The sequence below is a fragment of the Megalopta genalis genome, chromosome 2 (assembly GCF_051020955.1).
Source record: "Megalopta genalis isolate 19385.01 chromosome 2, iyMegGena1_principal, whole genome shotgun sequence".
Taxonomy (NCBI): Eukaryota; Metazoa; Arthropoda; class Insecta; order Hymenoptera; family Halictidae; genus Megalopta; species Megalopta genalis.
Genome location: NC_135014.1, coordinates 31,840,039 through 31,858,071, shown reverse-complemented (window position 1 = coordinate 31,858,071; position 18,033 = coordinate 31,840,039). Strand labels below are relative to the sequence as shown.

The window sequence follows — 18,033 nt, the reverse complement described above, 5'->3', positions numbered from 1 at the left end:
TGGTAATAAATAATACATATGATGACTAATAGTCAATATGATAATATAATATATGGTGATAAATAGTCAATATGGTAATAAATAATACATATGATGACTAATAGTCAATATGATAATATAATATATGGTGATAAATAGACAATATGGTAATAAATAATACATATGATGACTAATAGTCAATATGATGAATAATATACGTGATGATAAATAATTAATACGATAATAAATAATAATTAATATACGGTAACAAATAAACATTAAACGTTTCAAACAATATCAAGTAGAACAAGTTTGTCAGCAACAATCCAAATTTGTAGTTCTGTAAAACGTAAAATTGTCTTCAATAAAATTAGGATTCGATTAAATTCGAAAAAACTATTCAAGTAGTAATATTAATAACGTACTAATAATATTAATCAAGCCAGGCAAAGTGACCGACTCTTGGTCAGTTTCTTCACAATTTTTGATGTTATGAAAATGTATCTATGAGAAATTTATAGATCATAATTGAAGTATTATAATTAAAGTTTAAATAAATCCAAGTACGTAGTTTAAATTAAATCCAAATTTACCATCGTCGCGAAACAATGTACATTAGCAGCGTTTAAAATAAAATGTAAATGATCCTAAAATCGCGTTGAAAGGTTACTAACTTCCGGCGTAAAGTTCTAATCAAGCTGCGAATCTATCAAAAGGATGCTTATAGAAGCATCGAAGATTTCAACGTGATCAATCTGTGTCCAATAAATCGCGAATTTCGCGAGGCAACGAGGTGCGAGGGATCGTGAGTCCTTGCCAGACGGGGACAGGGGGGAGGGATGGGAAGTGTAAAAATTACGACGGCAGGATAATTGCGCGAAGTGGCCCGCGAAGTTAAAGGTTGCCTCGATCACGGCGAGGATCGATCGATCGGTGCCTGTAATCCGTTTGGGCGGAGAGCGAACGAATCGGCGAGCGAGAGGGATGAAGCGTGGAGGACAGAGAGGAGAATCGCGCATCTCCGTAGGAAAGGAAGCATCTGCTCGCCTCGGAATCGCGAAAAATTCGCGGAAAAAATTCCGGCAGCTGCAACCGCCCCGTCACGCGACACACGCCGAACAATTTTAAAACTCTCACTGTTACCGACAGAATATTACGTTTAGTTCCAAGGCCGGGGCAGCGCGCCATGATTTCGTCTTCGTTCACGTGTGTGCCCTTCGCGTTCTCTCGTGAGCACGTCGCGTATGTTTTAATCGAACGAGGCGGGACGACAGCCTCGCGTAACGTTAGGCCTATCGCGCCGGTGAAGATCATCGGGTTCACATTTTTTTACCATCATTTCGCCGTAATCGAGCAGTTCGCGGAGAATCGTGGAATTATCTCGCATTAATCTCGAATTAATTGAGGAAAATTCTGAAAATATTCGAGAAAGTCTAATCGAATTGACGCGGATTCTAATCCGATAGATCTTTTTATAAAAGCCAGGCAATGTTGTTCAAAATATTTACCAAATTAGAATGGAAATAATATATTGATAATCTTGCATTTATATAATTATTTGACTATTTTAAATGCCGCTATTTCATTTGTTTTCCATATAAATCGCGGTTTAGTCGTGACATCGACATTATAAATTCTATTTTCGTCAAGCCAATCATCTTTAATCTAATAATCTTTAAGTTAATAATTTAATAATTATTTTTCATTCATTTTGTTTGGGTCACCCTATTTGATTTATATAACACCCTTACATAAAACAACGCAGGTTTTATAAATTTGTTACTTGGGAAGTGTAAAAAAACCAATGATAATCGCTATGAATCCAGATAAACATATTATTGTTACTCGTGTAAAATAATATAAAATGGTCGCCTGCTTCGGAAACCTAGCGTTAATTGTCGCGAAAGGTGAGATCTCGACTTGTTGACTCGCTCGATCGCGACTTTCCCAAATTCTTTCGGGGACGAGGCACACAACGGGAACAGATTATTCGATGAAATTGCCGAGTGCACTTATCCGGGGTGCTCGAACTCGGATTTTCGGGGGATCGGCCGGAGCGATTGTAACAACCGCTATGCTCGCATACTGCGAAGAGGGTGTTCGGAGTGTGTGCTCTCGACGGGAATCGTGGGCTTGGGAAAGTCTGTCACTTTAAACGGCAAGTTTTCGACCGTTCAACAGTCATCGACTCCTTGAATTAATTTTTTGGGAGGCTATCGCGCGGTGACTGGGGTGCTAAAAATGTTACACGGTCAACCCCTCCGACATTTTTTCAAAATTCACGTTCTCGTGCTTTAATACGTAGTATTAAATAATTCCGTTGTAGAATTATTCTATAAAGCTGCGATTTTAATCCAGCAAACTGTTTCACTCGATTTAAGTATTACTTCAAGCAGGATTTTAAATAAATAACCTTCGATTTATTTCTATATAAATTCTATATAAATTCTATATAAATCACCTTTATATTTATTAATGCCAATTATTTTCAGCTTCTTTTCGTCAATTTATTATCGTCCTAATATAGTTAATGCATTTTATGGCACATCCTAAAGGGAATTAAATCGTGATGATTGAATATGTATTATATATAATATGAATTATGAGTATGTTTTTATTACATTTTATGAAATGTCGATTCACACATTGAATATGAATTATGTAATTTGTGTGAATTGATATTTCGTTTCTTCGTTTTTCATCCAAGAAATCTGAATGACTGCATAATGCAAAGAAATGAAAGTACGATACAAAGAATATCATTATTATATTGCAGATTGTATGCATTCGTGATAAAAATGTATAATATATATATATATATATAAATATATATTATTTATAACTCATTAAGGTGATTCCGGACAGGAATAAATGCACTTTTTGTTTATTTCAATCGATGCACAAAATTTTGATGTTGCACAAATATCCGCGATCTGATCGTTATTAATGATATTGCACTTTCCGCGCAGAAGCATTCATTTTCCGACGCCATTTCACATCCTCAGATGACAACGCATTAAGTTTTTTCGTTCCTATTCCCGCAAATGAAACGTTAAATTGTTTATAAACCTTTACAAACACGAATATTCCTAATCATTGCAATGCATATGCAATGCAATCGCATAGCACCGGTTCCACGGTGCAACAGCGACGATATCGAATAAAATGAATCAAGTAAAACAACGGAACGAAAGAATATAAATTGACATACAAATGTTTCAGTCCCCGTGTCACCGATTGCCACGGATCGAGTACCACGATTCGAAAGCAGAGCTCGTCCGGTGAGTCGAACCGGGATGCATTTGCACCCGATAAACTACGATGGGTTATACGAGTAATTCACGGCAATTTGATTCATCTTTCGGGCATAATCACTTAACGAGCACTCTGCGGCTCCCTTTTAAGCCGTGGACTCCTTAATAACAGCCCGTGCACACGGCTTCGGTTAACTAAGACTTCCAGCTACCCCGTGGCGGGGGTGGGGGTGCAGGGAGAAACGAGCAGGTCTCATTGCACGTCAAATATTTTCTCAAGGATCACGGCCAGATAAATGAAACGGGAGAAAAAGGAGCACGGGGAGGAGGAGGAGGAGGAGGAACCAACGGGGAGGAGGGAAGGAGGCCGGCAACAATGCGAAATTAACGCGGCGCGGTGCTGGAAATTCGAGAAATCGATTATCGTTTATTGTCCGTTTCGAAAGCCTCGTTCTTCGTGAATTATTTCGAACGAACTTCCATACAGATGTTCGCATAATTGCGAGACTAACGTAAGATGCGGTCTGAAGGGTTGGCTTCGGTCTCGCTTGAAGTTTTAATTAATATTTAATTAAGATTTTTAGATTCGATTTGATCCGAGAGAGCGCAGAATGCAGTTTTTATTCATGCTGCAACGTGGTTTATGGTTTGTTGGAGGCTATTTGTCTCGACGGAAATGCGAGAACACAAGAATTTGAACAATTCTTTTAATTATATAGCAATATTTTGACTACAGGGAGTACTTACAATTGTAATTTTAATTAGATTTGAATGCAGAGATAATATTGGTTCTTCTGAGACAGTATTTGAAGGCTTAAATTCTTAATGCTAAATATTCCACATTATTTCTTAAATATGAAGCATCATGAATTAAAAAACAAATGTTAAAGAATAACTACGAATAAAAATTGCATACATTTGTTTATCCTCTTTATTATTATTAATATTATTATTCGAATATTATTACTATCAATATCATTACTACGAATATTATTATTCGAATATTACTATTATCAATATCATGATTATTAATATTATTATTATCAATATCATTATTATTAATATTATTATTCGAATATTACTATTATCAATATCATTATTATTAATATTATTATTCAAATATTATTATTATCAATATCATGATTGTTAATATTATTATTCAAATATTATTATTATCAATATCATTATTATTAATATTATTATTCGGACATTATTATTATCAATATCATGATTATTAATATTATTATTAGAATATTATTATTATCAATATCATGATTATTAATATTATTATTCAAATATTAATATTAATATTATTATTCGGACATTATTATTATCAATATCATGATTATTAATATTATTATTGGAATATTATTATCATCAATATCATTATTATTAATATTATTATTCGAATATTATTATCACCAATATCATTATTATCAATATCATTATTCGAACATTATTATAATAAATATCGTTATTATTAATATTATTATTCGAATGTTATTATCAGTCGAAATAAAATTCCGTGGGCACGCGATAAATCGTGCATATTTTTCTTCTTCCACGAAATCGTTGCAATCGAACCAGTTCAGATCATTGCGAATAAAATCGTACACCAAGGGTTCAAAGGGTTCACAGAGCGTTAAAATCGATCCCGAAACCGACGTTTCTAACAATGAATCTCTCTCAGTCTTTGTCCCACGACCTTACCGATGTCCAACCGGACGAAGTCGCTCGTCACTTGTCACATCGAGGCCGACGGTCCGAATATTTCGCATTTCTCAGCGATTTTTTATTCGCTCGATGGACTCAGCTAACATCCAATTCTGTAGCCATGGCAGAGGGGAGGGGTGGGGAGGGGGGGGGGCACGCAGCGAGCCGGGCGTGCCCGGTTTCTTAAGTGTAGGTCAGTTATACCAGACGAACTGGTTTCCCGATCGGCCGCCAATTAAATGGAAACCGGCAACCTGTTGTTTCCCGACACGCTTCTGATGTTCGAGAGGAGCAGAAGGTCGTTCCCTGGCTCCGCTCCGGCCGTTTTTGCGCGCCTCGATAGAGATTTCAACGATCCCGCGGTGTCTTTGACGGCCGAGCGCCGGATTTCGCGGGCCGCCCCCCACGCGCAGACGCGAGATCATGATCGCGGCCGATCGACACCGTCTTTTTGCGGATCTTTGCGGCCGCGGTTCGCCGAGGAGGGTGGGTGGGTCTTCGCCGGCAGCGATTTGTCACTCGCCTCTGCCGCGATCTCTTCTTGCCGCCGCATCTTTTTGCTCGGCCACGGTGTGTGTGTCTCTGCCGTCGAGAAAAAACCGGCCGCCTTCTCGACGGCGCTTTGTTTGCGTTTGCTTTTTCGATCGCGCGAGCATCTCGATCTTCCCGGGCTCCGGAGAGACCTGCCGGGATCTTTAACGATGATCGTAACGAGCCGTGAAAGCGACTTATGTGTGTGTTTCTTTTTCCTTATGAAAATTGTGAATTTATCTGAATCTTTTACAAGTTTTATAATGGTTAAATGGTACGCGCCTGGTTAAAGAAATGCGTATAACAATTGCTAGTGGAAGGAGCTCCACGATTTCAAGAATTAAGAAATAAAAGAATGTGATTTTTATGTCGTCACGACACGACGGAGGAGTTTCTCAAAAAATGTGTGAGACTCGTTCCAGGTTAAAGTTCTTTTATTTTAGAAATTATTTCTGAGCGTGTCGTCGATGCGAATAGATCCGAGGATCGGTATCTCGTTGGACGCATGTTTTGAAGGGCTCTGCGCCAAGGGAAAGTTGATGTATACATATATATAGGTTCTTACTCGAGCGGTGAGGGTTTAGGAAGTCGTAAGGGCTAGTATGGTAAAGTCAGAGTTTTGAAGATGACGTGGTCGAGGATGAGGCAGAGTTTGAGGATGAGTCAAGGGTGAAATCATGGCTTACAGAAGATTTCGGGATGTTCGATAAGAAGATAATGGAGTGACGTTGATGTACAATGATAAGCGATGATCGCAGAATCACGTTGGTATACGGTGTAATGTTAACGATAATAAGTTATGTAACAACAATAGTAGTAATAATAGTAACAGTAATAATAATACTACTACTACTAATAATAATAAGAATTAGAATAATAATAGTAACAATAATAACGTTATTGTATGATATTAACAATAATAAGTGATGTAAAACAATAGTGTAGTAATAATAATAATAATACTAATAAGAAGAAGAAGAAGAATTAGAATAATAATAGTAATAATAATTAGAAGAATTTGAATAATAATAATAATAATAAGAAGAAGAAGAATTAGAATAATAATAGTAATAATAATTAGAAGAATTTGAATAATAATAATAAGAAGAAGGAGAAGAAGAATTAGAATAATAATAGTAATAATAATTAGAAGAATTTGAATAATAATAATAATAAGAAGAAGAAGAAGAATTAGAATAATAATACTAATAATAATAAGAAGAAGAATTAGAATAATAATAGTAATAATAATTAGAAGAATTTGAATAATAATAATAAGAAGAAGAAGAAGAAGAATTAGAATAATAATAAGAATAAATCTAATTAGAATTATAGTGGCGGAGTAGGACGTAGTTTTATCTCGAATTTCTCAACTATATATTCAAGGGTGCAAAAAGTGAAATAAATAATACAGTTATTGAGACAATTTTATTTCTATATAAACAGCTGAACTTCGATTATCTGAATCAATTATGAAAAGATAACCGTTCGAATAGCAGGAAAGTTATTTCGAAAAGTTATCTTTGAAAATAAATCTTGTCGTATACGGATCGTTGAGTCAACTATTTACAGTAAATTCTCCCTAACTTTCCTTCAGCTTGTAAACAAAGATGAACAATTTGGGACGAGGAGACACGATTATTCGAGCCTTGCGCCTCGTTTTTATAATTATTGACCATCGGCAACCATAAAAATAAGCCGCGAAGCTTATTTAATAATCGCATCTCCTCTTCCCAGAAATGTCCATTTTTGTTTACAAGCTGAGTGAAAATTGGAGAGAATTTACCGTATTTAAAATAAATATAAGAAAGTCAACACAATTCTTAATTTATTGGAAGCTTCGCAGGCCTCCCTTTAAAACAGAAATTAAACGAGAATTTAATTAAAAGTTGTTATCAACTTTTTTTCACAGAAGCATCGCACGACTTTCCCGAAGAACGCGTCTCTCTGCTCGCCATGGGGTTGTTCGAATCACGTAAACGATACCCGCGGTCAACAGGTCTGCGGAATGTCACAATGCGGACGCCACGGAATCGAGACGATAAATCGATCGACCTTACGCAATCGAGCGGTTCGAATAACCGACGACGTTGTCGAACGTGTAGATCGGATCTCTTTACGTCGCGTCGCCTGCGCGCGGTTTTTGTTATGTTCTTAAGGCGAAACGGAAGATAACATCGTATTTGTCCAAACAGTGGGGGTTGGAGTCGAAGGAGCATGGGGTTGGTTAAACGTACAGGGGCAAAGAAATGTTGATGGGTGGTGCCTGGCCGGAGAATGGCGTTCTTCGTGTTCCTATTGTCGATCGATATTGCTCGCTGATGCGAGGAAATTCGTCGTGAATTTGTAATGGAACTGTTTTTTTTTCGTCCTATGAGAAACTTTTTGTCGTGGGTCCCATTGTTCCTTTCGAGACTGCGACAATTATTTGCGAAGGGAATCGAATTCGTTCGAATTTATGCGTTTTTCAAGTGAAACTTCGCTTATTTATAAATTAGCATCTTAGATCGTGGATTTTGATATTAATATTTATTAATATTTAATATTTTAATGTATTAATATATTATTTGTGTAATATATTATTTATATTAATATACTAGTATTACAACTAATATATAATATTTATATCTACTATTAATTCACTGCAGATATATAATTATTAAGAAACATAATTTAGGTGGGTAATATTTCGAATCGAATTTTAAATCGAATAAATATTTAATATTTATATTATATTTATTTATAAATATTAAATATTTAATATTTATATAAATTTTATCAACGAATTTTGCTTGTCACGTGATAAAAAAAAAGAAACTTGTCATGATGTATGGAAGAGAAGAAAGGTCATTCTTTCAATAAATATAAATTAAAACTTTTCTATAATTCCCAAAAAGATTCACAACTGAAAAGACCCTTCAAGAAGTTACCAAATTAAACGGTGTTCCACAAAGTGTTAAATTAAAGCTAAAAGTAGCTTAATTTGTGCATTCTCAAAGCAACGAACAACTAAAAAGAACTTTTAAAAATTGCATAATTAAATGATATCCTAGAAAATGCTGAACGCTAAAGAGAAAAATAGCTTTCTTCTTCAGAACAGAATAAATTAAAATTACAACGATCGACAAATCTCAAATAATTCCAATAAACTTCAACATAATAATGCACGACTAAGAGATTCGAACTGAAAAATAGGGGGACGAACGAGCAAACACGATTTTTCTGGTATTCAAGCCACCGGTAAAGATCTCGAATCCGAGATGCCAGGATCGAGGATCATCCATCGGTCTCCCTGTCGTCGCGCGGAAGCCGAAATATTTCGGATCCGATTGTCCTGTTGCACGTGCGCCCGCGAGAATTTTCCCGGATTTGACAAATCGCCGAGTGAATCGAACAGGTACACGGACCTGCATTCTGGCGACTCGATCATGCGAGGTGGACGCGTGAATGCGTTCCAACGGCTACGCGTTCCGACCCCGTCGAGCAAATCGGCCGAAGGGATTAGCATTGAAAGGCTCGACGGACGTGGCCTGATTATTATTCTCGATATGTAAAATAGCCGCGGGATCGAGTTACGATTTCGCACCCTCCGCACCGGAAGCAGCTCGGAGGTCCCTGTCCGTCGAAAATCCCCGAAAACCGACGGAAAAGCAAAAGGGAGAACACATCCTGACAAGGTGTTTCGAACCGAAAGGCAACGGATCACGAAGAATCGCGACCGTCTTTAATTCCCCCGATCGTTTCTAATGGATTCACAGCGTCGTGCACGCTCGTGTGAACGGAGATTAGGCTGATCGAAGCGAGTTCCTCGTGATCTTCGCTCTGGTTTACAACCGATATTTTGAGGAGGTCGCCTATACGGGCCATTTGAGCAGCTCGAGGGCGCTGCATTCTCAGGGGTGTTTCTCGAACGTACTCGTCGCACAATGTAACACTATCCCCCCCTCCTGTCGCTGCTTTTCATGGAGGAGCAATCTTCGAGTGTCTTTAATGTGAAACCGAGCGGCGCGGTGTGCTCTTTCTCGCTTTCCTCTCTTTCTCGCGCGTTATTCTGTCGCGAACGAGTCCTTTATCCACGGCGAAAGTGGCCGGCCATTCAAGACGACGTTCAGCTTCTGCTCGTTTGCGCGGACAAGCAGCTTGGAAAATCGTTCGACACTGCCGAACCGCAATGTATGCAATCATCGGGGACCACCGGTGCAACGACATCGATCCGACCTGATTTTCGCGGTTTTTTTTGTCGTACGTTTGAGCGGCGAATTTTGCTTTTGAGTCGGTTTCGAGTCGGTTTAGAGTCGGTGCTGGATGTTAATTAATTCTTGGTGGAATTAATAACGTATATTTTGGATTTTCGCGTTGTTGTTTCTGTTATTATTTTATTTCAGTACTAGAATGATTGCGACTTTTTTGTTCTTAATGATTTTAGGAGAAAAAGAGTACACTTGTTGTATTCTTGAATTTATATTAATGCTTTAATTCTATCTTGGTTTAGAATTTAGAGGGAATTAATAACGTTTATATTCAATAAATTCTGTTCGAAATCTGCATCACGTATTTGGTAGCATACTTAAATTTTTAACAGTAGAATTTGTTCTACTGTAATTAAAAATTCCAATATATAATATCTAATAAATTCTGTTCGAAATCTGCATCACGTATTTGGTAGCATACTTAAATTTTTAGCAATAGAATTTGTTCTATTATAATTAAAAATTATAATATCTATTAAGAAATCTATTATAAATAAATTTCATTATAATATAACTCTATAAATCTCATTATAATTACAATTTCCACAGAAAATATATTACAATTCAATTTTCCATTAAAAGTCTACAATAATTAAAAATGCTATTTAATGCTTATTATAATTTAAGTTTCTATTAAATCTCTTATTAGTAATTTTAAGAAATAAAATTTTATAGTTTTGTACAAATATTACCTACGATTAAAAATATTTGTAACTAGACAGAATAATAAAAATTAGTATAGACTGTCAGAAAAGCTTTCAAAGTATTCGAAAATGTACGAACCTCTTGCTTCAGATGCGCGTACCATTGCCAAGATTGTAATATCTATTAAGAAGTCTATCATAAATAAATTTCACCCCTATAAATCTCATTATAATTACAATTTCCACAGAAAATATATTACAATTCAATTTTCTATTAAAAGTCTACTATAATTAAAAATTCTATTTAATTCTTATTATAATTTAAGTTTCTATTAAATCTCTTATTAGTAATTTTAAGAAATAAAATTTTATAATTTTGTACAAATATTACCCACGATTAAAAATATCTGTAACTAGAGAGAATAATAAAAATTAGTATGGACTGTCAGAAAAGCTTTCAAAGTATTCGAAAAGGTACGAACCCCTTGCTTCAGATGCGCGCATCATTGCCAAGATTGCATCTAATACTGTCTATAAATCTATCCAAAATAACTCCGTGAGTTAAATACTAACTTAACGTGCCCCACGACACGGTGAATCCGAGCTAGCTTACGGAAGCGATGAATACAACGTTCCTTTTTTGCGATATCACGAGCGGAGCGGTCCATAAATTTGCATTCATGGGCCGCAGGATAGCTGTCGCTGTGGAGGGAGGCGACCCTAAAATGTTTTGGCACGCGCCGCAAATGTCCATCGGCGTGCTCGTTAGAATTCATTGTCCCTTCGAGTAGACAGTTTCGGTAAACGTTCACGAAAACCTGCGACGTGTCCTTTCGCCGGCGAAATTTATCGCCGCATCTGCGCGGACCGAGACTGTCCGTGACCAAAATACAACGGCGATCCCGAAAAGGTGTTGTCAATGTTTCGTACGCTGTACAGTAGAACACGCATTGTTCATATTCATGAACAATGGTGTTTCTAAAGTGCGTACATAAAGTGTCGCAAGAAATTGTAAATATTCGATCGATGGCATTATGTGCAATTTGACGAATGCAACGAATACAAATTTATCGAAGTGAGTTTTTTAAAAATATTATAAATTGTAGTTTAATTTATAGACTTATTATTTTGTGTTGCATAAAATCCTTTGTGAACGTTCTCTCTAAGGAACAAGGAAACTGGAAACTAGCTATGACGAACTGTGAACTAAGGCAAACTGAGATTACTATTAAATCATTCTTTCTAGGCAGTCAGTAAATTAACCCCTTCAGTACTGAATTATATATAATAGGATTAATATCTGACTTTTATTTATTATTTTTATGACTTTGATGCTGACAATTAATACCTACAATTAATACATGCAACCAATAATTATCATAATTAATAACATTATCTGAATGGCACGTATATAGTGCAAATATAATAAATTGTATTTTTTAATTATCTGTATTAATTGTATATATTAATTGTATGCATTAATTGCATATATGCAATTATAAATTATATTATAATATAATAGTTATATTATATCTCTAATCTAATTATATTATAATATAATAATTACATTATATCTCTAATATAATTATATTATAATATAATAGTGTTATATTATATCTCTAATTTAATTATATTATAATATAATAATTATATTATATCTGTCATCTAATTATATTGTAATATAATAATTATATTATATCTCTAATCTAATTATATTATAATATAATAATTATATTATATCTCTAATCTAATTATATTATAATATAATAATTATATTATATCTCTAATATAATTATATTACAATACAATTTATATAAATATAAATATAATTTACCATACAATTAATACACATAATTAAAACACACAATCTATTATATTTACACTATACGCACGCCATTCAAACAATGTCATCTGTACTTACAAAGGGTTAAAAATAAACTACAGCAATATATCGAAGCGCGCTGAAAAATCACGGTTTACAATTGTTTTCAAGATGCTCCGTCTTCGCTCGAAAGTCTTCGGAAACTCGATCGTCCGTCCCCGCGACCGAGAAATTAGTCGATCGACCGAGGTCCGACGAATTTCGTTACAATCGTCGGGCCTCTGTGTTTCGCGCCACACAATGAGCTCGTGAAGTGTCTTTAGTGCACTCGGTAGCGCAGCGTTCAATGGCCGCCGCTCACAAATGCGCAGCGGGGTGTCCGGCTCTCTTGAGATTCGCTACTCGATACGTATGCCGTCCCCCAGACCGGGAAATCGTTGTCGATTATGGTCCGCGGCCAGCGACACCGCCGGGATCAATACTTCTCCGGGCCGTGGCACAACTTAATATGTTTATTGCTGTGAGAATGTTACGTTCGGATGGCCGATAGATTTTTATCTGGCGCGGTCGCGAAAAGCGACCGGGGATCCTGCCTCCTCGACCTTTCGACTCCTCGACCCCCTCCCCTCCCCCTCTTCCCGCGTCCTTTTTCACCGCGGTTAATGGCCCCCGAGCGATCGTCAACATTTTAGTGGAGTTTTTAATGCCGTGGTCCTTTTAAGTAGCCAGAGATTTTTATTTTCAAAGCGGTCGGGCGAATATAAAATCTTGCGCTTTTATAGACCGTTGATCGACTTGGTTTTCGGTTTGAGGATCTAGTGTGTTTTCGGAGGCTTTGGGATTCGAATGTTTTACGAAGGATTTATTGCTTTCTTTTGGTAGGAGCGATGGCTTTTATATTTTTGTATTTTTGTATTTTTGTATTTTTCTTCGTGCGAGTTTTGTCAAGGTTGAATGTTTTAATTTTGCTGCCCGAATAATTTTATAAAGTTCTGATTCTAATGAAATTGAATTCGTTAAATGGTATTAACCCTTTGCACCCGAGTGGTGACTCTGAGGCACCATTAATATATTGTTACATCATGTTCCAAGATAATTTTTATATTATAAAAGTCTAGACGTAAAAAATTGTTGAAAGTCTAATTGTTGTACGAGTCGCAAGAGTGTAAATTTCGTATGCATAAAATGCATTTTGTCATATAAAATGGAAATACCATAAGTCAGAGAAATTAATTTAGATTTGCAGTTAAAATGACTTCGAGTGCAAGGGGTTAATAAAATGAGTCGATGAATGACGATGTTCTCGTTTGTGTTACGTTTGGAGGGGTGGTGTGATTACAATGACTCCAGTAATTTAATAAAATTAGAATTGTATATTAATATTGTACATGAAAATTTCAAGCGAAATGTCAGGAATTGCATAAAATGCACTTTGTCATATAAAATGGAAATACCATAAGTCAGAAAAATTAATTTAGATTTACAGTTAAAATGACTTCGAGTGCAAGGGGTTAATAAAATGAGTCGATGAATGACGATGTTCTTCTTTGTATTATTGGGGTGGTGTGATTACAATGACTCGAGTAATTTAATAAAATTGGAATTGCATATTAAAATTGCTTGTTCATGAAAATTTCAGGCGAAATGTCAGGAATCAATTGGAATCTCACGAAAGGAAGTATCATCAAGGAAGTATCTACAGGCGATGAAGCAAAAAGTTTAGAGAAGACGATCGATGTTCCTGTTGTGGATAATTCCGAGTTTCGGTAAGCAATTGCAATTTAATGTTCTAAACAAGATATAAAAATACTTTGACGATTTGTTCCAAAGATATTGAATTACCATCGTTCAGTACATTTCTGGCACGCTATTTTATGGACTTCAAGTGTGTCATTATAATTTTTGCGTTCCCTGCAACCTTATCAGTGTTAAGATAACCATGTTTTTATTTTAAGAATTAAACAAGTTTAGCAACGAAAATCTTGCAAGTAAATACCACACATAATGTGTGCGGCAGAAATGATTTGGAAATTTAAAACAGAGCGCATTTGTGACAAGTGGCGTCTCTTGTGGCGGAAATTCGAATTAGAGTTAGGGGGTTCGTACAGCGCCGAAGCACGCGGTGACAAAACGCCCAAACTGTTCGCCAAAATTATCCACACATGGTAACTATTATGGTCTAGGCAATATTATCAACAAGTGGTGAAATTTTTTATTTACATATGCTTCGAAGATCTATTAGAAACCGTTTCACAAATTAAATTCATTGGTAAGTTACGAAAAGTGAAATTAATGCATAAGTTCTTCAATAACATCGATTCATAAATAATAATATTAAAATTACCGATAACATAGAAAACTAAGAAAATCGATAAGATAGAAATTTTCGTTAATTATACCGGCAACGGGCTAATTTTTTGTAAACTTACATTGGCGCCATCTGATGCTGTCCAAACGATTATCTACAGTCAGTAATATTGTCCACCAGTTTGAGCGTTTTGCCACTGCGTGTAACGGCGCTATATTTATGTTTTAGTTAATTAAATTGTTATTTAAATTTAAGCTAAGCAGACTCGATATTTGTCTAATAAATCGTCAATAATCTCATTTCTGATTATATTTATACATTTCGTTTAACTATGAATTATATTTCCCATACAACTGTAGGAACTATTATGTATAACGAGTTGTAATGGAGATCAATTATTTAATTGTTTAACCGATTATTTAATTGTTTGTAACATCTAGGAAGGAATTAGTTGCTCGAATAGAGAGCGTGACTATGACAATGCTCGAACAATTGTGTTCCGGTCGACTGCCTTTCGTTTCGTACTCAGCATCGCAGTCCTACAGTTCTGTGGACACGCAGATGTTAGAGGATAGCACCATAGAATCTGAACCCATAGAAGATCTCGAGAAAATCGTCGATGAAAGAGATACGAGTGGGAAAAGATCGGTAATCGATTTCGCCAGGACCAGAGGCAAAGAGAAGTTTGCGCTGTTGATGACGGTGATGGCTGCTGCTCATCGTTTGCTAATTACCAATACCACAATCACGAGAAGATCGCTCTATTACGATTTAAAAAACGAGAGAACTTTGAGTTTGGTGCCCGAACAGAGACACGTGGACCTGGCCGTGAACCAGGTGGCAAAAATATTGAACTGCGCACCCTGGGATCTTAGTAAGTCCTCTATTTTCTTCATCCCTCTTTCTTTGATTACCCGTCCTTTAATTATGCGAAAGAATATTAGCAAGGAGTCCTATCAAATGCTTTAATCGCTCGAAAATAAATGTCTCTATGGTGGCTGTATGATAAAACAATATTTTTGCTGTGAACTGTACAATTTCAAAGTCAACTGCAACTATATGCAGTCAGTTAAATTATACTCACTATTAGAAGCAAATTAGGAACAATTTAAAGTTGAAATTTTCAAGTTTCCAAGTTTTTAAGTTCTTTTTTCAAATTTTCAAGAAAACTGCACGTTTCATTGGATCTTCAATTTTACAAACAGTGCTTCCAGAAAATTCAAGTTGAAAGTAAACTGCTCGTTTTATTAAATCTTAAATATTAAAAAGTTTAAATGTTATTATAAAACGGCATTTTGCGAATAGTGCTTTTAAAAATTTGAGGCTAAAAGAAAGCTGCACCAACATTTTAGAAACGATGCTTCCAGAAAATGATAACTAAAATAAGACTGCACCGAATTGTATCGAATCGCGGATTTCACAAAGAAAATTAGGACACCGCAACAGCAACCTAAACTCCCTGCAATCGCGCGCATCAGCCACAACAATCCATTAACGAGATGTTTGCCGCATCCTGCGAATTTACGTCGCAACAACCGGAAACAGTCTCGTAATCCACGGCATTAACAATCAATTGTACAGATCTGCTGCCCACGTCAAAGGGATTAGCTGCCGGCGAATTAACCCTCCGGCTGATCGATAATCGAATCATCGACTGCACCGTGCCGGGAGGCGCCCTTATTCCGAACGTCGCGTCGAACTTGATTTCCGTGCGCACCAAAGCCAAAATGGTGTTGGTCGTCGAGAAGGACTCGGTGTTCCAGAAATTGTTAGAGGACGACTGCACCGGGTCGTTGAATTGCATTTTGGTCACCGGAAAGGGCTACCCCGACGTGGCCACGAGAATGCTGGTGAAACTGTTAGCGGAGAAAATGGCACTTCCGGTTTACGCGCTCGTCGACGCGGACCCATTCGGTGTCGACATCATGTGTGTCTATCGGTAATTCGTTCAATTTATGCATCGCAAACAAATTCATTGACTCAGCAATTTGTAGACACAATTTTTGTTGCCATTCATAGTGAGCGAGATCATGGACATTTTTTATTATTCACGAAAGTGTCGTTAAATTATTTTAAAACAAAAATGAAATGTTGGACTGTTTTACTAGACAATGAGTAAAAAGATTGTGCAAAAATGGCGATTGATTGGACTGATAAACAAATTAGAAACTGGTGTTTTCTCAATTTCTTTTTACGAAAAATGCATTTTATATTCGTTATATATATTCGTTAATTATTTCCAATAATATATATGATATATATAACCAATTTCAATTGTTACAAAACTTTGTTTACTCGTTGCCTAGCAAACTAGTTGGTCTAAAAGCTCAAGAAAAAATTCGAGTCATTTGGTGAATTTTTAAAACAGTTTAACACGTTCCGTGCCACGTGTACCATCGATGGTACACGCTTGCATGTTTACTTAGTGAACTGAACAAATTGTTTACAAGAAATTTAGAACCGAAGAATCAATTTCCACCGCAAGAATGGGCGTTGATAAGTTTTTGTTATGTTGTTATATGTACGAGAATTAATAATTGCACGTAATACATCAAGTTTTAGTAAAATATCAAAGTGTGAAGATTCGAGTAAAAAAAGCTCGGCACGGAACGTGTTAACGTATTTTTAGAATAATTTTTAAGATAATTTTTAAAATAATTCTAACGACTGCAATTAAACGAGTGCAAATAATATGTATAATTGATCGAACGGAACTGTATTGACGATGCTCTCGTTTCCGTTAAAAATAGATTCGGATCTGCGAGTTTGTCCAACCAAGAGGAGAGCTTAGCTTGTCCAAATGTGCGCTGGCTCGGCGTTCATCCGTCGGAATTAGTAGGTTTGGGTGTGAACACGATTCCCCTGACCGAATTCGATTTATCCAAATTGAGCGCCATCGAGGGCCGACCTTACATGACCGAGGCGTTCCTCGGAGAGCTCCGGATTATGCGAGCTGGTAAAGCTGAGATAGAGAATGTCTCCTCCTTCGCTAGAAGATTCCTGATTGCGACTTACCTGCCTTGCAAAATTAAAGGTGACGATTACATCTAGGATTTTCTATATCACAGAAATTTTAGTCGACGATACTTTCATTTCGAATAGTTTTTAATCTCTAACACGTAAATCGGATATCTGTTAACATTAATTTTTATTGATAAAGCGTGGTCATTTCTATCACAAACCGTCTCTTATATATAAATCAGATACGCGTTGAAAATTAATTTTTATTGGTAAAGCGTAATCATTTCTATCACAAACCGTCTCTAATATATAAGTCAAATATCTGTTCAAATTAATTTTTATTGATAAAGCGTGATCATTTCTATCACAGACCGTCTCTAATATATAAATCAGATATGCGTTGAAAATTAATTTTTATTGATAAAGCGTGGTAATTTCTATCACAGACCGTCTCCTATATAAATCAGATACGTATTGAAAATTAATTTTTATTGGTAAAGCGTAATCATTTCTATCACAGACCGTCTTTAATATATTATTCAAATATCTGTTCAAATTAATTTTTATTGAT

General features: G+C 36.0%; 1 protein-coding gene across 1 annotated transcript; it reads left to right on the top strand.

Annotated features, from left to right (window-relative positions):
• Positions 1 to 13,837: 13,837 nt before the first annotated feature.
• mei-W68 (meiotic W68) lies at positions 13,838 to 17,552 on the top strand. The gene is made up of 4 exons (XM_033478783.2): positions 13,838 to 13,959; positions 14,942 to 15,375; positions 16,083 to 16,440; positions 17,252 to 17,552. Exons 1-4 carry the CDS (start codon positions 13,838 to 13,840, stop codon positions 17,550 to 17,552), a joined length of 1,215 nt encoding a protein of 404 aa, XP_033334674.2.
• Positions 17,553 to 18,033: the final 481 nt, after the last annotated feature.

What these genes read in the sequence shown, in the direction of transcription:
- mei-W68 (XM_033478783.2), top strand. Translation starts at nt 13,838, where the DNA reads ATGTCAGGAATCAATTGGAATCTCACGAAAGGAAGTATCATCAAGGAA. An exon ending in GTGGATAATTCCGAGTTTCG is followed by an intron (nt 13,960 to 14,941) that starts GTAAGCAATTGC and finishes TGTAACATCTAG; the next exon opens with GAAGGAATTAGTTGCTCGAA. An exon ending in GACATCATGTGTGTCTATCG is followed by an intron (nt 16,441 to 17,251) that starts GTAATTCGTTCA and finishes CGTTAAAAATAG; the next exon opens with ATTCGGATCTGCGAGTTTGT.